This window comes from Pithys albifrons, chromosome 12 (genome assembly GCF_047495875.1).
Source record: "Pithys albifrons albifrons isolate INPA30051 chromosome 12, PitAlb_v1, whole genome shotgun sequence".
NCBI classification, from domain to species: domain Eukaryota; kingdom Metazoa; phylum Chordata; class Aves; order Passeriformes; family Thamnophilidae; genus Pithys; species Pithys albifrons.
The window spans coordinates 8428023-8453441 of NC_092469.1; the positions used below are offsets into that span (position 1 = coordinate 8428023).

Sequence of the window (25419 nt, forward strand, 5' to 3'; positions counted from 1 at the left end):
GGCCTTTCTAGATAGAACAGCACACAATCTCCACTGTTTGTTTGATACCAAACAAGGAAACTCCCTGCACACCAGCCTGCTCTCTTTAATTCAGCTGAATTCCTCTTCTCTATGTTTACAGCATTAGAGATACAATCCTAACAAGATTTTTTCAAAGTGCAGCCCCCCTTTGTTTTACAGGAGGAAGAGAACACATGAATGCTACACTAGGATTTAATCCAGAACGACCAGAACTGAATAGCAGTCCTAGTAACAAGGTGGTGTCACATGTACCTTAGAGGGGGAAAAAAGAAACATGTTCTGTTTTGTCTCTGCCATTACAGCACTGACTAACCATTGGTGTCTCTGCTAATGCTCCTCCTGTCCCACCTGTGGGGCAGATACTCACAGTTTGGGGCAGATTCTCACAGTTTGGGGCAGATACAGTTTGGGGCAGACTCCCAGTGCATCCTTTTTGCTACACACCACTCACCAGGAGTGCAGTAACAAAAGACAAGCAAGAGCCTGTTGGTGAAGAAAGAAATGAAAGGTTACAATATTTTTACGGGAACATTACAAACTTATTTAAGCTGCTTTATTATTTGTATATAATTAAATATTGTTTTAAAAGAAATCATAACCTCCCCTCCCAAATAGCTCCTCAAGCAGCAATTACATACACCTCCTACCAGAAACATTTGAATAATGTCCCTGAAAGGCCCTGAGACTAAACCTACCAGATGGGATAGATGAGATATCCTGGGCTTTTGCATGAATTATTTCAATCCATCATCATTTGGAAGACTCATAGCTGCTGTAATACTGGAAAGCTTAATTTGATTTCCATTTACAAAGTAGGGCTTTGACGGATGCTATAAAACAAAGGATAACAATCTAGCTACTATGTCTTTATCTTCTCTGCATTTTTGTTGACAGCAGAGAACTGAGGGCTCAGGCTCATGACCTGTGCCAGTTTAAACCAATATGCCAGCTGTGACAACTGGGAAACCAGCACAGCATCGAGCAGGAGCAAGGGCAGCTGGAGGGAACTTCCTGCAAACACCCACAGTAACATTTTAGGTCACTACAACATATATCGCTTATTAATCAGAGCCCTACATAATTTTTAATCCAAATTAATTTCATGATCATGCTGCCATTGTCTTAAACCATTTGATTTCTAGTTCTTTCTACTTATCCATTTATCCAAGGTCTGTTTCTGGCTCAAATCTGGAAGGGAAATAAGTTTGAACATTGTGAAGCTGCATGTTGATGTAACATGTTCCACAGCAAGTTACATTCAGCCCAGGAAATTTCTCTTTAGATTAGGTGCTGACAGCTGGTAGACACAAATGCCAAGAAAATAAAAGTTTGGTAAAAATTAAAATACGACAAATTCAGTTTTTCTAATGTAAAGAATTATTGGGGAGCTACAAATGCAACAAAAAACATTAATTTGTTCTCAGTGAATGTCAAATATTACTATTTTAATGCCCCTTCACTTCAGAATGTCAGGAATGTCCTTATCCATATTCTTGGTGTTCTGCCAGCGGGATATCTGGCAAAGGACTCTGATGCGCCTCTCTTAATTCAAGGCGCTCTGCTGCAAAGACCTCCCACACAAAGTGCTTATAAACCACAATGTATCTTCTCCTCCTTGCAGAAAATATTGCCAGACCTTCATGCTCTGCCTTTTAGATATTCCCAATTTCCTTCTGTCTTTGCAAAACCCCTTTGGTTGGGTACAGAGGATTCAAGGTGCAGTGATGCCCCTCACATAACGGGGTCACAGTGACTGGGCTCGTACCTTAGTCCTGTGTGCCCCCAGTGCCTGTCCCAGTCACGGGGCTGGTTCCTCCCCGACACTGACTGGGCTTAGTCCTGTGGCCCCCAGTCCGTGTCCCAGTCAGGGGGCTGGTCCCTCCCTGCCTCTACTCTCGGGTCCTGTTTGCTCCTCCCCAGGCTTTAGGCAGCCGCTCTGCCCTCATGCTATGTTGAGTTTCTGCGATGTCTTCTTTTTAATGGAATGCCTCTGAATCTCTGAATTTATCTGATTTATTTTTAAAAAAAATCCAATTTCTCTTGCGCTGATATCATAACTTTTGGCAACCGGAACTGTTCAAACAACAGACTTCTGGCTGCAAGTTTGAATTCGAAGAACTCATTTTGAAGGTAAATACATCACTACCAAATTCATTTGCATATCAACCCCAAACCATTAACAAACAAAGGAACAGCACCTGAGCCAGGAAGCAAATGAAACCTCACATACAGCTGTAAGGGTACAATAAAACAGTAAAAAGAGAAAGTAAGACCCAGGAGTCCAGGTGTGCAGTGAGGCACAGGCTGTGCTCTGACATCCCCCCGCCCCCCTCCCATCGCCGCAGCGGGGCTGGGGGGAGGCACAGCGAGCCCGTGGCACCCTCTGCTGTCACACCGATGTCAGCGCTGCTATTTCTTTCCAGAAGCACTAAAACCTTTCTGTGACCATCAAAACAATTACATAAAATTGAAGAAGTGAAACGCTCACAGTCCGGACTCGCCTTTAATATTCTTTTTAAGAAGGATGTATGCCTTTGTTTCTGTATAAAACACATGCAAGCCAGCCTTGTATTTTTTTATGAATAACCTCTTAATATTTTGCTCAGCAAAGTTTATCTTAAAATTACAATTCTAAGACTCAATACTTTGCATGCTCATTCAACAGCCAGGGGGAAAAATTATACATTACACTGGATTTCAATCACAATTATTCCTACATTTAGTGACAAATGATAAGAAAATAAAACTCTATTGGTATACTCAGCAGAACTCTGATATCAGTCTTTAGACTGTAGTTTCTGGGATTTTTTATTAAAAAATACATAATATTTTAGTTCTCTTATGTACACTGAAAGTACCATTCCTGAAACAGTTAAAAATACTCCAGTGGAGACTGAAAAGGGGACCCACTGCATTCAAACCCAGTATCTTCTTAAAAAAAGGTTTCATTTGAATTAACCATTTAAAATTATATAATGCAATGTGACAGACTTTACCTATCCATAAGGCAGACAGGAAAACTTGATTTTTTCATATACAGCTGTAATTTCAGTAGTACCATGGAACCACATCCTAAACATGAATGCATACACACATAGGTGAAAAATGTCCAACTCTAAAATCTGTTTTTTTTAAATTCTATGCCTATCCCATCTGCTTGAGCACAGCAGCATGTACGTACAGAACTGAGCCCACCCAGTGGGTGTCGGGGCACTAAGGAGACTCTGAACACAGTGAGTTGCACTGTTGTGAGGCACCCGAGTTTCCTTTCTGTGATCAAACCCAGAAACTAAACACATCAGACACACCTACTTATATAACCAGATTTCTCCAAATACCTGAATACCTCGTGATAACTTTACTGCTTCTCACAGCAGATCAAGCTTGAATCTGCAAAGTCATTCTTACTCAAAACTGTATTTATGAAAATAACAGGTCCTGTCCATTAATTATAGCAGAGCTACAAGCTTCCCAATAAAACAGAGTCATCCAGGACATAAATCAGGCCCAGGTCTAAAAATAGCACTGGATGCAGCTACACAAAATTCTAGCAAGAAAGGCATTCATATCAAACAGAGCCTGCAAGCTTGCAAAACACAAGGCGACACTGCCAGCATTAGAAAGACACTGTATGAGTCACCGTTTGTCATGGAACTTTCACAGGCACTTTCTCTGCTGTTGCAAAAGCCAGTTCAGAAATGCTCTTCCAAAACACGAGCTCCCCTAATATGGCACTGAAACAGAAAGGAAAAACAGCAGCACTGGCACTGACTACTGGGACTCACTGGAGCTTTGCTTGTTTACAACTGGAATAAAATTATTACATACTCTTAAAACTTAAGAGAAAAAGCTCCCTTCAACAGAAAACTGTATTTGTCACAGAAATCTCGTAGTCAGCCTCACACCAGGAATCAGAGATAAAGTCTCAGGACTTTACCCCTTTAAAGGGAGGGAGAGGGAAATGCCACATCACTCACGCAGAAGGGAAGGTTCCTGTTATTTTCCACTCAAAACACCGCTTCTAGTTGCGTTGTTTCAGCAACAAAAGGTTGAACAGTACAAAGTAAGCACTTCAGAAACAGACTCTACTAAAGAAATAGAGAAGAAAGAGTACCGATATCTCCACTCTTATGACCAGGGACAGGACCTGAGGGAACGGCCTGAAGCTGAGTCAGGGAGGTTTAGGATGGGTATCTGGAAAAGGTTGTTCTTCCTCCACAGGGTGGTTGGGCACTGAACAGGCTTCCCATGGGCACAGGACCAAGGCTGCCAGAGCTCAGGGAGCATTTGGACCACACTCTCAGCCACAGGATGGGATTCTTGGAGAGTTCTGCACAGGGCCGGAGTTGGACTCTATGATCCTAAATGGATCCCTTCCAACTCAGCATATTCTATGAAATAAAGATTACAATGCATGTATACCCCCACACTAGCACATAAAATTGGCCACACAAGTAACCAGGATGTACATAAGCAAAAGAAGAGATTCTCCAAGGAGCATGTTCAGACATGCACAGGCTTCAGGCAAGGTGAAACTTGGGGATTGTGAAACACTTGGAAAAACATGCTGTTCAGAATGGCTCTGCCCACCTGCATAATGAATTCCCCATTCATTTAAACAGAATAAAAATAATTAAGATGTGTCTGTTTGGATGTAGAAACACATTAAAAACATTTTTGAGATTGTGTAATAACTGTTGCTAAAACTTTTCCTTTTTTACTTGTTGCAATTATCTTTCAGGTTGCTCAAGGGAAGAGTAAGACTTAACCTTCTGACTTCACAAGACATGTGAAAGGGCCATGCAACACAACAGACTCTCAACACCCTTTTTTCTCAGTATATTTCAGCTCTTTTGCATTTAAGCAAAGACTGATTTCAGACCACAGGGAACTGGAGATAAGGCTCAGTACATCTGAAGTTTAACATGGGCTCTCCTAGCCCACGTTTTCTTTATGGTCCAATTCGATTTTTACTAATTTTACTTAGCACCAGAGGAAAGATATAACAGATATAATTGTGTACAGAGACACAGACACACAGTAGCCTTCACTTTGCTCTGCTCTTGAAAGTGGTCCTATTGGTCAGCTTTCATAAACTGTGTTCTTTTTTATCACGTTACTTTTGGGATGGATCCCAGAACAGATTTAAAGGGATGGAGCTGAATGCTAACTGCAGTGTGTGAGCTCTGCACAAACATGTCATGTCTATATAAACAGCATCACATTCTGTTAACATCACAACATTCAGATTTAGAACAGGCAGGGCAAGGACAAACAGGTATCAGTGCAATTGTTAAGGATATTAAAACTATTCTGAAAGAGCACTGATGGTTAAGAGAATTTCCAACTCAAAAGCCAAGGTAGGTACAACAGCTCTTTTAAAGCATTCAAAATAACCTCTGCTGGTGAGAGCTGTGAATTTATGCTTTCTCTTCTAACTCCTCAGCGTAGCATTTCCCAGCCTGAATGAGCATACAAATGGATTTTCTTGGATTTCGCTCTGCAGGCACCAAGATTTACTCATATACAAAGTTTCTTAGTTGCTCGAGGTATCAAAAGGCTTCTCAGTGTCCCTAAGTGATTCATGTAACGCAGTTTTGCCCATAACACCCTTCCTGCTCCTGCCTTGCCTTCAGTCCTTCCTTCCAGCATCCCGAGCGCTCCCAGCGCCATTCCCGGGCAGTGCCGGGCCCGCTGCCGCCACCTGGTGGCAGCGCTGAGCAGCGCACCCGGCGCGCCGCCCCACCCGGGGCTCGCCACATTCCTCCCTCCTGGAAAGGGGCTTTAAAGGAGTACTGCTACTGCTTCAATAAGCAATTCAAATGAAAGAGAAGTTTTGGGTTTTTTCATAGAAAATATTACTACAAATCTGTAGTAGTAGCAGTTTTTAATTTACTAAAACCTTGCAACTATTAGCAAGAGAACATACACAAAAATATCTTTGTTTATACAAATAAAATTAACTTTTGAATATTCACAAAGTAACATAACAGAGCAAAATGCTTCTTCACGTTGATATTTGTTAGTCAGATGAGTTGTGACATAAAAGCTCTGTACAATGTTCAGTCAAGCACCATGGCAGACAGTGCATTAAGATCCCTCATGAATGGATGAGCTGCTAGAATTTGATCAATCTTCTGTCTCTGATCGTAATCAGGAAAGATTTTTATCAGGGCTTCTCTCAGCTGTACAGTTTCTGAGACAGATCTCTGTGGTGGATAAGCCTGCTTTTCTTCCATGGGAAGCCACGGTGATGAGTGATCATCATGTGCTCTGCCTTCGGGCTGTCGACTGCTGCTGGAGGCTCTGGGGGTGAAGAAAGGTGTCTCAGGAAAACCTTGTCCACTGCTCTGAAAAGTCTGTTGTGCTGACCGAAAATCTCTGTGAAACAAAATACAAATTTCAATTAGATTAAGCTAAAGCAGATCGTAGCTGTAGCTGTCTCTGTACAAGAGCAATGTATGTGACACACTTCACTGATGGAACCAAGGGACAAGCATTCTTTCAAAGTCAGACAAAACAGTAAGTTTAACAGTTCTCAATCTGAATCTGGCACAACTAACAACATCGGTATCACCTCAATATGCTGAGTACTTTATTTGACAGAATACAGGTGCAGATAAAAAGACACATGTACACAGAGTCAGAACATGTGGAAATACTGACAGACCAAAGGGGTTTCCAAGTGCCCCACAAGACTATTCCGCATCTATTTTTGCTCTTGACTGTGAGCTGTGCTCAGCTCATATTTAGACCAAGGCCTCTTTTCTCTTGTATGATATCTTCAAGGGAGCAATGAAGTATTTTAGCAATGTCAGCATTTGAATACTCTTCCTTCATTATTGACCTTTTATTTCAGACTTTGAAAAGTTATTGCTACTCCATAAACTGCCAGCAGTACAAAATTTAAAGCCCAGTCTACTTCAGATGCCACAACTGGTAACAGAAATGTGAACTGGAACTCATGTTGTAGTCTAGTTTCCTACCACCAAGGAAACAGTATCTAAATGACAGCGCTGTATTTTAAAGGCATTTGGGTTATGACACCACCTACTGCTCACGTGGAAAGGTTCTCTATTTGCTCAGATCCTTCTAGTTTCGGATTTTATTCCTGGTGCCCTTTATGCTTTCTGCATCATTTAACTCATTTAGAAAAGTCTCAGGGAAGGCACAAAATTAACTCTTTACACTGGCAGCTTTTCTGCCTCACCTGGCACGCCCCCAAACAAACCCCCAACTGAAACCAAACAAACCCCAAAGCCTAGTTCCAGTTGCAAGTTCCCAAATAAGAACTCAAGCTCTTCTGCAGTCTTCTCAAAGGAGTCTCTCTCCATTCCTACAATCATCACACTCACCTCTCACAACACACTCTAGTTTCATTTTGATTTTCTCAGACACAGGTAGGTAAAACAGTGTTCCAAATAACATAAGAGTTTTGTAATAGAGCTTGAATACTTTCTTAGCATTTCCTACTGGAGTTCTAGAACTGCACTTGCTTTTTTAATGTCAACACACATTTTCAAATCAGATTGTGACCTACTGGTATATCCATGTTTCACTTTCCTCAAATGTTTCCAGTCGATGAGATTCTTGCTTGCTCTTTATATTAATCCTTAAGTATAGCTTACCTTTTCTATTGCCAATTTTTTATGACCTCACATGTTTTTAAAAGCTCTCTCCATACTCCTCAGATTATTACCACTTATCATTTGTAAGCTGGTGAAAGAAGAGCAGATTATTTTCTTGTGCAAAAGAGCAAAGTAATCTTCAAGTCTTGGTAGTTAATGCAAAAAAAATTCATAGTTTGAATATATGCACATTTTACAAGTATGTTAATCTTAAAGGAACAATATACTTTCATTAATATTCATAATTATTACTTAAATAAAATGCATTTATCAGCAATGCCTCAGGACCCTCAGAGGTTGTTTTAACAGCAGTCCTGTACCCTCAACCCGAGGTGAACTGTCACTTCCATGACAAAAAAAAAGAGTGTAAAGTGTTTATAGCACCTTGTCCCACTGTAAGTGACCAACCAAGGTGTTTGAGATAATATCGGTGTCATTAACAGGATGCCTGACTACCACATACCCAAATGACTGGCACCTCAGAGTGCTGTTAACACACCTTTGCATGAAAACCACCACCAACAAATCTCAAAGGAAGTTCTTGTCTTACTTTTCTGATCGACCTCTTGATTAGTCACAAATGTCACCAGCAGTTTCTGAGCAGGAAGAACATGTTTTTTGTTAAGCTACTATATCCTACAATGTTCATGCTTAATTTTACTGTGCTTCTACAGTGTCTGAGTGAACCACGTAAAGTTTATTCCAAATGTGAAATTGGAACTGTCTGAAACAAAAGTGAAAGCAATGCTTATACCTAGAACAGCCTTCACTTTGAAGGAATTCGTCTAATCTGGGTCCATTTCTTCCCAAAGGATCGTCGGGAACCATAAATATGTCACCAGCAAAGGTGTACTGGAGCAACCTGCAAGAGAGTTCCACCAATAGTGTTAAATAACAAGGTAGCACATCCTTGTCCTTCACCTTTGTAGCCTGGGACAAACTGCCTTGGAAGAGGCGCTTTATGCCACCACATCAGGAATCACAAGATTAATTAGTAAACCCATTTGAGCTACAACCAGCATTCACTGCCAATCCAACGGGAGCTGAGAACTCTTCCCCTTACACTGCACAACACAGAGACAGCTTTTTGTTTTGTTTTGGTGGGTTTTTTTCCCTCACGGCAACTGTTTTACGATGCAATTTTTGCAACAAGACCAGGGTGGAATTTTCTAGATGATTACAGCACATTTTCTGATTGTTTCAACTTCCCTTCCTTGTAAAGATCATCAACACGTAGCTAAAATGCAGAAAGCCACAAAACCAGCAAACATAGAATTAACTGTTTACAGTTAAGACACAAGGATTTTTTTTCTGGAATCACTTATGGACAAGGGGAAATCTGTACTGAAAAAACAGTTCAACTAAACTCAGCCTGAAAGAAGAGAATCTGATGCAGGGGAATTTCCCCAGAAGTAAAACTAATAGCAGATGTTAACACAAGCTCTTAGAAAACCACAGACTCCAGAAGATGTGCCAAATATTCTTGCTACAGTTCTGTAGAACAGAACCTGACTTGGGGAGAATTCACTCAATAAACAGTGCAAATACCTACATGATTAGCAGTATCGACTCCACATTCTCCCAGCTAAACTGCGAGAACCCAGGGCAGTTTTGAATTACTTATTTCATTAGACCTATACAGACCCCAGTCACCGTAGCAGAGGTACCCTCAGAAAGTATCAGGGAGACTGAGAGATTAGGGGGAAATTTTAGTAACATGATTATACCTTAACAGTAAAGTGACCTGATTTAACTGAAAGGGAAAAAAACCCAAACACCCAAACCCAACAAACTAAGAAAGAAAAAAAAAAGAAAGAAACAAGTTGCACTGAAGAAACAGACACCACAACCTGAAGCAGGGATATTTGATAGGTAAGTGAACTCATCTAAACCCAAAGCACACTCAACATTTGCAGGGAAATGGCCACATGGATATGCTGCAAGTGCTCGTTTTGCTTAGCTGTGCCAATCTGAGGTACTTGAATAAAGAGTGATTGATTCTGAAACCTCAGAAGTGACACTGTGCTTATCAGCTATCATCTCACTGAAAAAAATGAAGTTTTAAACAAGAAAGGCTGTGAAAGTGGACTGCAAAGTGTGTGCTCTAACAGGCTCCACCACTGAAAGTGATAAGCTGAGCTGTTAAACAACCTTCCAGTTATGTGAGCAATTAACAGACATATATCAGAAAATAGATGAATAATAGGGACATTGGACTACTCAACACATGATTACAAGGCCATGAATCAACACAGTGGCACACAGACCCTTCTCGGGATCTAGCAAAATTGTGTAACAGATTAATTAAAAATAAAAAAAACCCCAAGGTAGAGTACCTACTACAACTGCAAGGACAGAAAGCCTTTTAAGATGTCAAAGAAATTCTATAATTACCTTTTTTGAATAATTTCTCTCCAGGCAAATGACTCTGTCACAAATTCTCTGAAGTTATCGTTAGTCACAATAACACCTCCAGTTCTGTCAGCAAGGTGTAATAAAAACCTGTAAAAATCATTTCAATGATCATTAAGATAGTTTGTTTTGCTGAAAACGCTCCAAAGATCTAAAAACCTAAACATTTCATCATCCAAAGATAATATATTTGCATGAAAACAAGCACTTTGATTACCAGGAAATGACTGTTTTGATCCACCTTTAACAATGTTTTGAGTAGCTTGCAGTTATTTAGTGTAGCAGAGTCTTTCTGGGAGTTTTAATTCCCCATAAAAAGAACCAAAACAACTCACATACAACTAAAATGCCCCAAACCCCATGATCTAAATATTTGTAGAGGTGAATGGCTTGCTTTATGGAGCAGTACAGAATTTATTACACATTCCAACACAAACTCATTTCCACATACTTTTTTGCTAAGCATTAATGTCTATGTTCTGCAAGCCACTATTATACGTGTTAATAACAATTATGATAAAATGTAACTACTGATTTATTAAACAACCCCCAGGCTTGCTTTCATTTCAACCTCTCTGAAAACAAGTTTTTTGCCATTTGAAACTATTTTAGCAACAAGATGGGAAGGAAAGTGACACTTTTAACAAAAGTGCCCATATGTTACCACAACACTTATTTTCCCAGTAATTCCAACTAAATACTGCACCAACAGCATTTTCTGTGAAGGGCTGGGTGTATATAAAAGCTTAGTGTGCAAACAACTCCAACTTGACTGCCTGGCACTTTTTTTTTGTTACAATATTAACAGTTAATAAAACCCAGTAGCTGTATCTTAACATGGAAGATAAATTAAGCACACTCTATATAACTTTTCCATATCAAAGTTTTGAAATCAGGTACTGGATTGTGCAATCTAACAAAAATAGAGATGCCTGGGTCACAAGAACTTGACAATTTTGTAGTCAGAAAAATAAAGTATGAATGGTTACTGGTAGAAAGGAAGAAACCAAAAATCCAGCACACTGTAGTGATCTGCAAAACACAATTTCAAAGCTCCAAGCTGTGTATCCATAGAGAATTAGGAAAACTGGTTGTGGAAAAAAGTCCCCTCAAATAACTCAAGCAGCACGAGCTTTTAACTGTGTCTCAAGACTGGGAAAATCTGGCAATAGGAAGCTCTGGGAAACTCCCACATCACAAACTCCTAAAGCTTTACTGTTGTCTTGCTCACTGAAAGATGATCCCCATGTTTTGAAGTTCATGTTTGGTGCTCAAATTAACTTGGAATTTACTGCTACAAATACACTGCTCCCAATACACAGCAATGTCTTGATGCATCAAGAGAAAAATGGAGCTAAATTTTACCTAAGCAGTAGCTGATTTATGCCCCAAACACAAAAGGCAATTTAGGGACAGACTGATGAACAGGAAAGCATGAAAGCATTACTGAAAGATTAATTGCTTCCTCAATACAAGTGATGACATTTGAAATGGACTTTGTTTTTTTAATTGCAATGAAAATTTGCCATTTTCCATGACTTTCTGAATACACAGGAGTGTTTCTTGCAACAATAAAATAATGCAACAGATGCAGAGCTGAGTCTTAAGTGGTTTCCATAGTTCTGTCTAATTGGATGAACACGTCTGTCTAGAGAGGTTGCAGAACTTGCCAACAGAACCATTAGTCAGATGCTTAAAAAGACTTTAAAACTGTGTAAATTCTGTACCTGTCATCATGAGAAGCAATTCTTGCTCCTAAAACCATCCTTGCAGGGGTTAAAGACAATATTCCAACATCCTCGAGCTGTGTTAAGAAATCCTGCTCTGTTAAAACATGATTTGACAATTAGTCTGAGATATAATTAGCAGAGATGGGCTATTTTTGTACAATGAACCTACGGAATTGACGCTGGTAACTGAAGAACTGCTAATATATAAAAATGGGGAAAAAGAAGTCAAAACTAGAAATTAAGGAGCAAACAAAAACCAAACTAAAAAGGCCTTTTTCACTTATGACACACCAGTTTGCCTAAACAGCATTTCAGTGTCTCCACTCATACGGAAAGCCAATTAGTCCTGCTGAGCAGCCAGACTGCTTGTGCTTAATGGGTTATGGACTGCTCCTTCTCCATTCATTCTCCACTGAAGTATTGCAAGAAATAGTCACAATCTGCTTAAGAAAACATTAGGACATTTCCCTCACCTGTAACAAAAGGGTCACGTCTGGTTCTCCACTGTGGCACAAACACTGTTATATTTCTGTGGCCACGTTTCCAGAAGTAGTCAACAGCAATTGCAATTCCTCGACAGGAGAAGAACTTCCTTAGACCATGACTGGGATGAGAGAAAGAGAAGGGAGATTCAATTCACTCGGGTTTTACTACTATGAATGCAAAGACAATGAACAAAGCCTTGCAAAGTGAAGCTGGAAATTACACATAAAGCCTCATCAAGAGAAAAGGAAGTTATGGATGAGGAATCCTACAAATGGAAAGAGATCCTCAGCAAGAGAATTGATAACATCGCTTTGCAACTTTATAGCTCCGTCTTTCAGTTTCTTGGGCACAGCAGTATTGGGGGAAAAGAGAAAAAAACAACTAAAAAGTAACTTTAAAAAAAGAGGCCAAGAGTCATAGTTTCTGATACCTGAGTATGTGCATATATATTATTACATATATTATTTTATATAAGAATCCACTATTGTGGTAATTTCAAATACAGTCCTACTACAAAACAGAACACCTTTGGTTCAAATGATGAGACCAAGGATTACATCTGCAAAGTTCTCTGATAATTCAAGGTATTAAGGCCTCCTCTCCCTTCACTTCAACAGCCCAAGCTATTGTTTTGAAGCAAAATACTAAAATTTCTTTGAAGAAAGGTTTTCAAAACAATTTTTGTGGTAATCTTTTTCCTCTGTTTAAAAATCTACAGTGGTCATTATAAATCTGTTTTTGCAAGTCACTTAAGTGACTTTCCAGAAATATGGAATATATACCACATATTCCATTATATAATATGGAATAACTGCCCAATATGAGGGATACAAAGGTTTGAGTTGATAACCTTGCAAGTCCTTTCCAGCTGGAATTCTCCATGATCCTATGTGCCTATTTAATACACAGCACAAAAGCCTCCTTTAGCAATTAACTATAACCAGACTGGGGACTGAGGTTCTGTGGAATAATGGGAAAAGAATTTTAAAATAAAGCACAGAAGATAGAATAAAAATATCTTTAGACTAAATTCCTTCAAAACACACCTACCGACACTTTATATAAATCCAGTTTTCATTCAGAAACTTTTCCCTGCACTTAGACAAAATAGAGATATGCTTTGCTAGAAAAGACACACTGACTGAGCACTGGTAGCATGAGCAGACAAAGCAAAATAGTGCCCAGTCTATGTTTTGAGTTAATGTGAAGTCACTGGCAAGTTCTTGGTGCAAGTGGTATTTGTATTTTAAACCAGTCTCTCAGTTAGTTGCAATTGCATATCATAAACCCAATGGTAAGCCCTGCGAGTCTGAATGGAATCTTATCTTTAAAGCCCAGCTTAACCTTCCAAGAAATCTTCACAACAGAATGGTCTTTAAAAGATTTTCATGGAAATATTTTACAGTGAAACTCAGTCTTTAATAACATTCATTTATCCTTTTCCAACTTTGTAAATTCTTTTTAAAATTAATTTAATCCTATTAAGGTTCTCTGAATTTGGAGAGGAGTTCTTTATGTAGAAAGGCAGAAAAATAAGTAAGCTACATTTGAAACATAAAAGGAAAAAAATCTGACTTACTAACAGAGTTTCCAGAGGGGGAAAACAATATTACACCACACTTGCCCTAATAAAGTTAAGCATTCTTGGTGTCAAGAGTAGTCAAATAAAGGAATGTAACTGTCATAGAAGAGTTATGCCTTGTAAACCTTCCAGGTTATAAGGTTAAAAACAAACATCACCCCCCTACTCTAAGTTGGGTATCCTATTGAACAAACTGGAAAACACTGTAAAATATTTCGATGAATTAAAGGTTCTCAACTAGACTTCAAGAAATGCAGAGGTCTTGACACTCATGCCAAAATTTATGCCTTCTCTGCTTCTCCACTGTCCTCTTTTAAAGCTTTAAGCTGTCTGAACTACGCAGTGTACTGGGGCTGAAATGTTAAGAGGCTTAGAAAAGCAGCTCTTCATTTGTTCTGAATGGTCACAGAGTCCCACTCTGTGACAACTTAAAAAAAAGCAAGTAAAAGTAATATAAAGTTATCAAAAAACAGGGAGAATTGAGGTAAGATATAGTATTAATAAATATGTTGCTGCTAAACAAGCAGAAATATGAAATACTTTATTTGAGCTAGATAAACATCTGAAGGGACAGCAAGTAACCACAGCAAGGTGGCCTTTTGAAGAACATCCCTCTCACAGACAGAATCTGCTCCCCAGCTGCCACTATAAATGATAGTTTTGGCTGCCCCAATTCTTTTAAAACCTATGAAGACCCTACAAAGGCTAAACAAGAGATCATCACAAGCAGCAAACAGCAAGTTGCCCTCTGGGACATGTAATGTTTTCACTGTGGTTTTGTAACTAAAGTACTGCTGCAGACCAGTGGTTTGGCTGCTTAGAGAAACTCCATCCAAGGTACTGGGAAAAGCAGGGCTTAACATGAATTTGTGAAAACATGACTTTATGAGTTTGGTGGACACTTGTGAACTTGTGAAAAGTAAGTTTGTTACTTACTCCACAGATTAAAGCACACAAAGGAAGATCGAATTAAAAGCAATTTGGAATGATTTACACCAAAGCTGGGAATGCAAAAGGGAGTGAGGGCAGAAAGACAGGGGTACAAAGATATGGATGCCAAGATAAGGGTGCAAAAGGGTTTAGCAGCACTTTACCATTGAGAAAGCATGGTACAAAGCATTTACAAAGCAATTCCACAGGGCTCACTACAGTCACTTAACTAGAGGTTTGAGATGGTAACATTCGTACCATAATCAATTCACACACTCACAGGTAAAAGCAGTGTGTGCTCCTATTTCTCTGTGCTTAAAGGGACTATCACAAATCCCATCAGGTTCAGTGAAATGCTCACACCACACCCCTTTGTGCTTCCCAAGAGGCCAGGGCTGCACCTCCAGAAGTGTGGAGAGGTGTGTGGGCGCCTCCTTGTCAGAGTCAGCCCTTTGAGTATCACAGCCCTGAGGATTTGGGAGCTCTGGGTGGTGTCCCATGCACAGGGAGAGCCCAAGGGGCCTCACTCAGGACCACTGTTCATAGGGCCACAGGATGGACTGACTTTGGCCATCAGTGAGTTTCCACCCTGGCCATAACCCAGCTCTGGGTCATGGTAACTACTGGGCTTTCCTCCCAAAGTGCAGTAACAACAGTGTCCACCCACTCATGTCCGATGCAGGTAAATGGTTTATCAAGGCTTCCAAGGATAATTGCTTATCCTTGTTTCCCACCTTGGCTGAGCAGCTGATGTTCCTGATTGTTCCACCTCTACCATGCAAGAGCTCCTGGAAGGACCAGGGAGTGCCTCATGGCCCAGCTGATAAGGTCACAGGACACTTCACTAGGTTTGGCCAAGGCTTATCAGGAGCTTTTGGGACTGCAGACGCCCAAGGAGGAGGAGGAGCAGGGCAGGGGATCCACCACAAGTACATGTCATTTACAAGCAATTCTAGCAAGATACAACTCCTTCCAATTAGTCTTCATTCTGAGTTTCTTCCACGTTTTAATAAAATTTAATTTAAAATTACTCAACTATCTGGATATTTCCATCTGCCCTCAAAGGCCTGTTTTTAGCATATGAAAAGAGGCAAATTTTAAAAATATTTGTTAGCAGCTCAGGTAAACTCTGGGCTCTCTTTCATTCCACAAGCACATTGAAAGTACAGCTAACAACATAGCAGTGTCCTGCACATGTCAAAAGGCAAAGTTCTACAGCTTCCTGAAGTTTTCCAGACTTAAGACATGACTCAGAAATCCATACAGCATTAGTGAGATCAGCTCAGTTGGTTAAAACTTGGTTGTAATAATGCTGAGGTCATGGGTTCAATCCCCTGTGTGGGCCACTGACTTAAGATTTGGATTCGATGACCCTTGTGGGTCCCTTCCAGCTCAGAATAGTCTGTGAAGAAACAGTCTAAGCATGTGGGTAATGCATTAATACCCAGCCCCATTAAAAACCCCAACCAAACAAACCCCACAACACTCAGAGGTCAAAAGAACCCCAAACCAGCACAGGCATGGAAACCAGTTGTCCATAACCTCAAGGTACTGAACAGTAAAACTGAAAAAACTCAAAGCAAAATTGCAAACAATTCTTCACTTTCTAAGATGCAAGAAAACAATGAGGCTTTATTTAACCAGAAAGAAGCTGCAGAATACCTACATAATAAAACCAACAGGCTCTCATGCATTGATTATTTAAATATCTCAATGCTCTGCTATTTTGAGGCAGCTCTGTCCTTTCCATTTCATAAGCAGGTTTCATCTGGTGGGCAGCAGGTGTTACATAACCTTTTAGGGGGGGGACTGTATGTCAACAGCATCCAGCTATGGGCCTGCTCTGGCATGGAGTGTATGTACCCAGCTGGTGTGCAAGGCAACCCACCTGATGCATGAAGGAAATACGAGACCTCCAGTAAGGCACATCTATAGTTGGTAAATACACATGTATTGGGATGCATACTCAGATTTTTTTACTCAATTGAAAAAAAATTAGGAGACCATTGCCATCAGTAGTCTCACAGCCAGAGATAAGCAGATGTTTATTCACCATATTTTAATTATAGAATCATAAAATCAATTGGGTTGGAAAAGACCTCTGAGATCATCAAGTACAACCCTTGGTCCAACTCCAGTCCCTTTACCAGATCATGGCACTCAGTGCCACGGCCAATCTCAGTTGAAAATCTCCAGGGATGGGGAATCCACCCCCTCTCTGGGCAGCCCATTCCAATGCCTGAGCACTCTCTCTGGAAAGAACTTTTTTCTGATCTCCAACTTAAATTTCCCCTGGCAGAGCTTGAGCCCGTGCCCCCTTGTCCTATTGCTGAGTGCCTGCTGTTCATCTGAACAAGGAGGGAATGTTTGCTTAAAACTACTTACTGTAGCAAAATACTTGAATTAAAGCGTCAAGAGTTATGGATCATGTCAGGCACTCCCTTTACATTTAGCAAGATTATAAAATGACAGACAATCTCAATTCTCCAGTGACTGATCAGAGAAGTTTTACTGCTGCAGGTCATGAGGGACAAATTCTGGGCTCTGAACCCAGTGAAACCCACTCATAAGGATGACCAGCACCTTCTTCAATTCATGATTGCTTGGTAAGAGGTTACACATGAAGAAATCTTCCAACATTCCTTCTCATAAACAGAAGTTACTTAGATTTACTTTCAGTGTCTTGTCTGCATTACAGAGACTTCCTGGACTAACTGCAACCATTTCTCTGTTAATAGATCCTTGGTACTTAAAGTGCATTTGAAGCTCATAATTTTTAAAAATGTATGTTTTGTTCTAAATAGGGAAAAATAGTGATCTAGCAGGAACACATACAAATACATAAGGGGCCTGTCACGAAAACAAGTAAAGTGATATTTTTATATATGTTTTAAAAGAGCAGCAGAAATATTTCTGAATACATCTAGGAATTTCATGGTATCATCTGGTAGTTTATGGAACTAATCAGCAAATATCAAGGTATATCAAAATAGAAACCATCAGGTTAGCACTGCACATGCAGGGAAGAAGTTGAGATTGAATCCCTAGTCTGCTAAAATTACATGAACATTTCTACCAGCACTTCACAGAAACCACAGAATGCATTATTTTTGTTCTGGAGGGAAATTTATATATATTACAAAGAAATGAGAGTTAAAAGCATTTATTATGCCTAACAATTGAGGCAGTTTTGCTATTCCATTAATTTTGGTGAGATGTTTAGGAGTTAGAGCAGATCCTTCATAACACATAGGAACAGTATCTAAGGACATCTTTACCTATCCTGGAAGCATCCACTCAGCTTCTTTCCCCCATTAACACAACGGTGTGCACATGCACATCTGTGTTTATGCAACTTCTGGGCAACACTTTCAGCTGTCAGTTGTCCAAAACATTAATTTTAAGACAGACTTTGACATTATTTTCTTATGGTACATAGTTTTTTCCTTGAAAAGTTTACTTTTCCTAAACAGCATTTAAGCCCATTCTTTTGGAAATCCTCCATCTAATAGCTGGAGCAGATGACATTATGTATCTTAACCAGTTTGATACATTTTTCTCAGTCTAAGAGCATCCTACAGAATTCATGAAAGCACTGGGAGTACTCTGGTCTATTCTCAGAAAAGATCCTATTAAAGAATTAGTCGTAACTACAAACAAGATGATATAGCCAGTATGTGACCCTTTGCTATTTCCAATATCCAAGATTAAAATCCATATGTTAAAATAGTTTAAGTGTTTAAGGATCACTTAAGTGGCCTAATCTTCTTCCACTTTGCCTGGGGAACTTTCTCAGAATTACTGATGTTTTGCTCCAAGTACTCCAGTCTGGTTCTGGCAGCATGTTTGCAGAATGAAAACTGATTTCTGTGCCTGGATGGGTTTATGCATGTTCAGCAGAGGAACTCTGAATACACAAAAACCATCCCAAAATCTGAAAAAGCAAGATCTCATAGTAAGTTTACTCTTACTTATTGTTACAGTGACAAATGGAGCAGAACAGTCAGTTTATTCTAAAAAACTTCCACTTCCTTATTAGAAGGAAACACTGCATTTGTCATTGCTCATATTCCAAAACTGCAAAAAAGCCCCAGAACAAACACAAAACCTGCTTGCCAAAATTGCTCAGCATAAAAAGAACAAATCTAAGTCTGTTCCTGACTAGAGAACAGCAACCAATTTAAGGATAGTTTTGATGAGACAAATGTTAAAATGAACTAAGTGAAGCACAAAATTTTAGAGAGACAGATACATTCTAGTTGATTTTTTCCATTCCAGTTAGTTGTAACAAACAAGCAAAAAAATTGTAACTCCAATGCCCTCCAAAATTGTCTACAACAGAAACATTCAAATATGTACTTGGAAAATATTTGCAACAGTGGAAAACCCCTTCATCAGAGTGAATGAAAGGAATTCCTTGATCTTTTCATTAACTGTGTCCTTTTCATATGGTTTGTTTGCATGGTGCCCTGTCAGCCAATCTGCTAAAACTCCCCAGCAACCCTGTAACAGTCTGGATTGTTTGCATACCTTCTTTCAGGTATGGGGAACAGGAGATGAGGGGTGTGCACACACACACGTGGTGCCTGCTCTGCAGGGTCATGGAGGGCAGTGCAATACTTTCTGTAAATGTGGGCATGCAACCAAACAGCAGCACCCAAGCATGAAGGTGCAACGATCTTAAAGGGAAAATATTACTCCTAGATGAGAGTCTCCACTTTAAAATTACAAGACATTAGAGCAAATAAAACCCCAAAACACTTAAGTTGACAATAATTTAACCCCTTTGCTATGTGCATGCAAAGCAAATTTAGCTTCACACATAACTTTGCTTGCAATGAAGCCCTGAGATTACCTCTGTTACCCCAAGCTGAACACTGATAACTTATAGCAGGTTACTCTGAAATGGCACTATTCAGGCTTCAAATGTGACCACTGATTAGTAAGGAATTAATTCACTTTTCATCTGGACACATCTTACCATTCAAAAAGATCTCATCTACCTCTAAAGTATATCTAGTTTCAGCTTGCATGCCCTGCCTATTCTGTTACAGTTTTCAGACTATTTTTTATAAATGCAAATATCCCATTTTTGCAAATCCCCAAATTTCTACCAGACCAGGAGAGATAAAAGGCTTTATATAAAGTATTTTCCAGAGTACTACAACTACCAACCAATTTTTAAGTCAACGTCAAGAGTTACTTATTCTACTTTAACCACTTACTGCATTTGTTCAACTGCAGACTATGCAGTTTTTTTAAACCAAAAGATTCTGAAAGAATTGTTTTGCCATAGAATATCCCACAGGCACACTGTTCTAGCTGGATTTGTGTACTGAAGTGCCACATAGTTCAGCTGCTAAAAACTTCTGGATTTCCTTCTATGCACAGAGAATAATAACTCCAAACAAGGCAGTCATAAAATGACTGCTGTGACTAAACAACATTGCTGTGTTGGAAATGCAGATTGCTACTGTCAACCTCATTTCATTTTCCATTATGAAGCTTTACCAAAACTTACCCAATGCAGCCATTACCAGTAGCTGAGAAACCTTGCAGTGTACAGGGACTGTTGCTCACCAAAACCCAGCCAGCAAAAACTTGCCACATGCTGCTGCAGCCTCTCAGCCCCCACTGCATTTGAAAGGTCACTCAGCTGTTAACAAGGACATAACTGAAAGTAACAATACTCACGAAATCGCAACATTGCTTCCATCAATAATGATATGCTTTAAATACGGTTTCCCAGGTTCATTTTTCAACTCCAGTCTGTATGGCTTCTTCAGAGAGTCCAAAAACCTCTGCACTCCAGTAACTGAAGGATCAGGATGATGCCTGTGTGGCCCCAGTGTGTCTCTGTCACGATCTGAAGGATGTATTTGTGAAGAGGATAGGTGGTCTGGGACTGAATTTACACAGTTTGAGGTTTGGGAAGGGCGTTGGCAGAGAGGCCTTGCTTGAGCAGAGCTGCAGTGTCCCAGTCTGTCCTCAGAGACAGGATGGCTGTTCTGTACAGCCAAGGGCCCTGCAGACTTCTGCTGAGCTGCAGTCTGAGTTGAAACGTGCTGCACATCTGTGCTCCCTCTGGCTATAAAGTCAACATCCTTTGGAGCCCCAGCCCGTGAAGTGCTCAAAGTTACACTGCCATCACTTTCTGTATGGCTTGGCCTTGAACTAAGATTCTTACCAGGGCAGTAAATGTCTCTCTCTTTACAGCATATAGTTGAATTTTTGCTGGAAGGGGAAGCAGGTTTGCATACCAATGTATGCATTTTATCTTCTGCATTAACTTGTGTTTCTGGTGCACCTCTTACTTTGGGATATTCATTTTTTGTCTCCTGTGAAGTATGACTGGATTTAAGCAGACTTTTCCTAGAAATATCCTTGATTTCTAACTTTCGTGAATTATTTGCATTATTCCCTAAAGGATGAGTGACAGCTCTAAGCTTTTGAGATGACTGTTCGCATTCTTTTTGAAACTTTAAATTTTCCTTTTCAATTTCTTCCAGCAATATTAATGGTTCCACAGATTGTCCCAGAATACCAATTACTTTTTCTACAATATTTTGGGAATACCCCATTGTTCTGAAAAAGTTCACAAGAATCTTATATTCCATTTCCTCACTGATATCATCCCCTTCCTTAAGGCAATAAGCAGGATCATCTGATTCATTGCAGTTATCCGAAATCAGAGGAATAACTGCATCACTGTCTGAATGATTATTGTGTGAAGATTTCACTTGCTGATCATTTTCCAAAGAGAATGGCTTTTTAGGGAGCCTTTCCTCCTCATCAGAAGATCTTCTCTTACATGACTGCCTTTCTTTAAGTGTCACTGCCTCTAACAGAGGCTCATTTATGGGAACAAAACTTGTTTCAGGAGGATCAGAAAATACGGTGTCCATTCTCTTTGTAAGCTCACTTACAGGTGTTCCAGCGTTGTTCCTTGCTTCCTCATGCCCTGTCCTTTCATCCCTGTTTGCAGCCACTGCTTTGGCAGCATTGTTCTGTACAGGCTCTGTTGGGTTTCCAGAACCTGTAAGATCTATGATATCACTCTTCACTTCACAGAAGTCAGGCTGGGTGAGAGTCAGGAGTTCTCTTTTTAGTGCACTAGGCAAAATCAGTAAATCCATTATATACTTATCTGCATGTGCTTCCACAAGTTGCCTGAATTGCTTTTTAACCTCTGATTCCTTGTCACTTAATAAGCTTTCATTATTCTCAAAAAGCTTCACAAACTGCTGAACATGACTTTGAGCCATAACAACACCTTCTGCACTCCCCTTAATAACGAGCAATCCCATTTCCAGCACTGTCACATCAGCACAGGTATCCTGAATAAGACTGTTGAGAAACAGGCTCTGTGCACCAACAAAGATGCAGTGCATGTCCTTTGGGTAGTGCTCCTTTTCTTCTAGTTCAGGTTCACACAGTCCCTTGATATACTCCTAAAAGGAGAAAGAGAGCAGAATGAATAGCTGTGAAAAGCTAATCTATTCTGTTAGTTTTTATTAGGTCAGTAATGGACAAGTACATTAGAAAATAAAGCAAAATTAGCATCAGAAATGTGAGAAAGTAAATACTGCCAGTACATCAGGTAATAGAAATAAAACACAGTTAACTGAAATGATTTTAAGTAGATATCATAGAAACCTTTCTTTTATATCCTATTGTTTGTAAATAAATTTACTAATAGTAACAGAGTAGTTATAGCTCAAATAGTTTAAAAGATGAGTCAAAAGACACTTATTTTCCCATCCCCATTCTCTCATCAAGGAGAACATATGCTTCATGAGCAAATGCCTTCCACTAGAGAACTCTACCTAGTCCATAAACCTGAACTTCTGAAACCAGTTTCTAAAGAACATTTCCTAAGGCTTATTCCAGCAGTAGCTCTCCTATATTTCTGTTAATGACAAGCAACTGAGAAAACTCGAGGCTTCAGATAGTTCTGTGTTCCTGAAGTTCAAGTTTTACACAGATAAAAACAAAATTTTAAAAACCCCACTGCTATTTCTGCCACCTATAAGTTACTGCAGGTAAATTTGCTATACTATCTTGTTTTAAATGTGTCCAGAGTTCAGAACTCTGTCAATACAGTGCACTATTTATTATTTCAGGTAGTGTTATTGTTCCCAAACTGTGCTTAAAATTCTACAATGTAGCAAAACCAGTTTCTCAGCTGAGTCACTGTACTTGCAGACTCCCAAGTACACCACATTTTATCATCTATCTTTACTCTCAAAAGCTAAACTCCTTTTAAATAGAACTGAAAGCCAGTGGAAGGTAATGAATAACATAACACCACTTCCTCGAGCTTCAGTTACATCATCACACAGGTATGGAGGCACGTTGACACAACTATTTCTGCAGCAAACCCACAGCATTACCTCCCATGCCTTAGTCATCAGCTGACTGCAGAGCAACAGGGTAACAGTATCAGTGGTAAAAGGGAGACTCAAAATCTGGGAACTTCTTTTTTTTCCACTAAGTAGCACTGAAGAATGAATACATTGCATGTGACGGATGAATTAAAGCACAAATTGTTATCACCAAATCTTTTAAAGGGAAACAAAAAAGATGTGCAGCCGACTACTTTCCAGTCACTAAATGCTACAGTGTCTGAAAACTGCTCTACATGCAAGTGAAGTCGAATTTCTGATGTCCTTTCAGCATTAGGAGTAGGAAACATTTTGAATGTTGTTAGGAAAAGCAGCAATTAGACAACTGAAGTCTTGTGCTATTTATTTCATGCTTTAGTTTCCTGAAAAAAATAGGAAGCTGTACTGCAGATGCCTGGAGAAGAACAGCTACCTGTAACTTTCTGGAGTTTGAGACCAAGCAAATTGGTTTAGAGTAAACTTCAGAGTCAAATAATTCAGCTCCCTCAACATTTATAGTATTTTTCTTACGAGTCTTATGCATTGCACAGTTAAGGGATCAAGGTTTTGGAAGCAGACTGCCAAGTCACAAAATACACACTCAGGACACCTGTAACTTCCCAATGCATTTAAATAGACGGGCAAACGCCCACAATCCGAGATTTTGGGTCTGAAAGATGCCTTCAGCCTACCCAGTGCTCATACCAAATTCTCATCACATGACTCAAACAGCCCCACTCGCCAGGTTCACTATGAGTAGGGCTGATTTCAGCATTACCGCTGAGAAACTCCCCCCAAAGGCTCGGCGTGCACGGCATTTAACGCGTGTGAGGGAGGACACCTCGGAGCAGCCGCTGTCCCGGGCTGGGACACGCAGCGCTCACCGCCCCCGGTGTCCGGCCGAGAGAAACGCTCCAGCGGGGACCGGGGGCGCGGGGCGGCCCCGACAGCTTCACCTCGGAGAGACACCGGCTGCTGTGAGCGAGAGCCTGGCAGGGAGCCACTGAGCGCCGCAGCGTGAGCGAGGGCTGCGAGGCACAGCACGGCAACGCCTCAACAGCTGCCAGGAGTTTCTTGACTTTGGGAGGAAAAGCGAAACGTTCTAATGTCGCTTTCGAACACACCCCGCGGAGTGCCCTGACAGCAGCAGCGCCTCACCCCGAGCTCCGCACCGCGGCGGGGCCGCTCGGCCCCATCCCCTGTGCCAGCAGGGCCGGGACGCGCCGGCACCGGGCACGGCCGCCCCGGGGCCGCCCCGGGCACGGCCGCCCCGGGCACCGGGCACGGCCGCCCCGGGGCCGCCCCGGGCACGGCCGCCCCGGGCACGGCCGCACCGGGCACGGCCGCACCGGGCACGGCCGCACCGGGCACCGGGCACGGCCGCCCCGGGGCCGCCCCGGGCACCGGGCACGGCCGCCCCGGGGCCGCCCCGGGCACCGGGCACGGCCGCCCCGGGGCCGCGCTGCTGCCTCCCGGGGCGCTCCGTGTCCCTCCGCTGTGCCCGCGGCCCGGCCCGCACTGCCCGTACCTTGGCGCTGCTCACAGCCCGGCCGGCCCCCGACAGCTGCACCCAGATGCGGGCGGCGGCAGGCGGCGGCCCCGCGGGCTGCCACTCCCCCTGCGCGCCCAGCACCGCCATCCGCACCGCGAACAAGCCCTGGATGCGGCCCCGGTTGCGCTCCAGGAGCCGGTTCTTTTCGGCGGGGACCGTGAACTCGTCCACCCTGGGCGCGGGCGCGGGGCCGCGCGGTGCTCGGCGCGCCGCCATCAGCGAGGGGCCGGCCGGGATCCCATCGCGCTGGAACGGCAACACCGGGAGCGGCAACGACGACACCGGGAATCACCGCACCCTTCGCTCCGGCAGCTGCGTCATCGCCCCGCGCCGGGGCCGCGCCAGGATCCCCGCGCCAGAGCCGCCATCTTTGGAGAGGGCGGTGGCAGCGCCCCGCCCACAGCTGGGCATGGCCCCGCCCCTGGCCGGGATGACCGCCCCTAATTGGGACCACCACACCCCTCCAGGATGGCCACGCCCTTAAAGGATGACCACGCCCCCACAGGGATGACCACGCCCCCACATGGATGGCCACGCCCCCACATGGATGGCCACGCCCCCACAGCGATGGGCACGTCCCAGCAGCGATGGGCACGCCCCCACAGCGATGGGCACGTCCCCACATGGATGACCACGCCCCCACATGGATGGGCACGCCCCCACATGGATGGCCACGCCCCCACAGCGATGGGCA

The 25419-nt window shown here is 41.8% G+C and overlaps 1 protein-coding gene across 4 annotated transcripts; it reads right to left on the reverse strand.

Annotated features, from left to right (window-relative positions):
* Positions 1-5891: 5891 nt before the first annotated feature.
* N4BP1 (NEDD4 binding protein 1) lies at positions 5892-25102 on the reverse strand. 4 transcript variants are annotated; one of them, XM_071567280.1, is made up of 7 exons: positions 24702-25102; positions 20484-22240; positions 12265-12395; positions 11789-11885; positions 10044-10151; positions 8404-8511; positions 5892-6402 (listed from the first exon to the last, which is right to left on the reverse strand). In XM_071567280.1, exons 1-7 carry the CDS (start codon positions 24939-24941, stop codon positions 6084-6086), a joined length of 2760 nt encoding a protein of 919 aa, XP_071423381.1. In that variant the 5' UTR covers positions 24942-25102; the 3' UTR covers positions 5892-6083. The 4 variants fall into 4 exon arrangements, with proteins under 4 accessions (XP_071423381.1, XP_071423382.1, XP_071423383.1 ...); XM_071567281.1 differs by having other exon boundaries at positions 25023-25061; XM_071567283.1 differs by having other exon boundaries at positions 6309-8245.
* Between the last annotated feature and the right edge of the window lie 317 nt (positions 25103-25419).

Coding starts and splice junctions, on each gene's coding strand:
- N4BP1 (XM_071567280.1), bottom strand. CDS start 24,941: ATGGCGGCGCGCCGAGCACCGCGCGGCCCCGCGCCCGCGCCCAGGGTG. Junction 11,886..12,264: donor ACGTGACCCTTTTGTTACAG/GTGAGGGAAATG, acceptor ATGTTTTAACAG/AGCAGGATTTCTTAACACAG. Junction 8,512..10,043: donor AGAGAAATTATTCAAAAAAG/GTAATTATAGAA, acceptor ACTCTCTTGCAG/GTTGCTCCAGTACACCTTTG.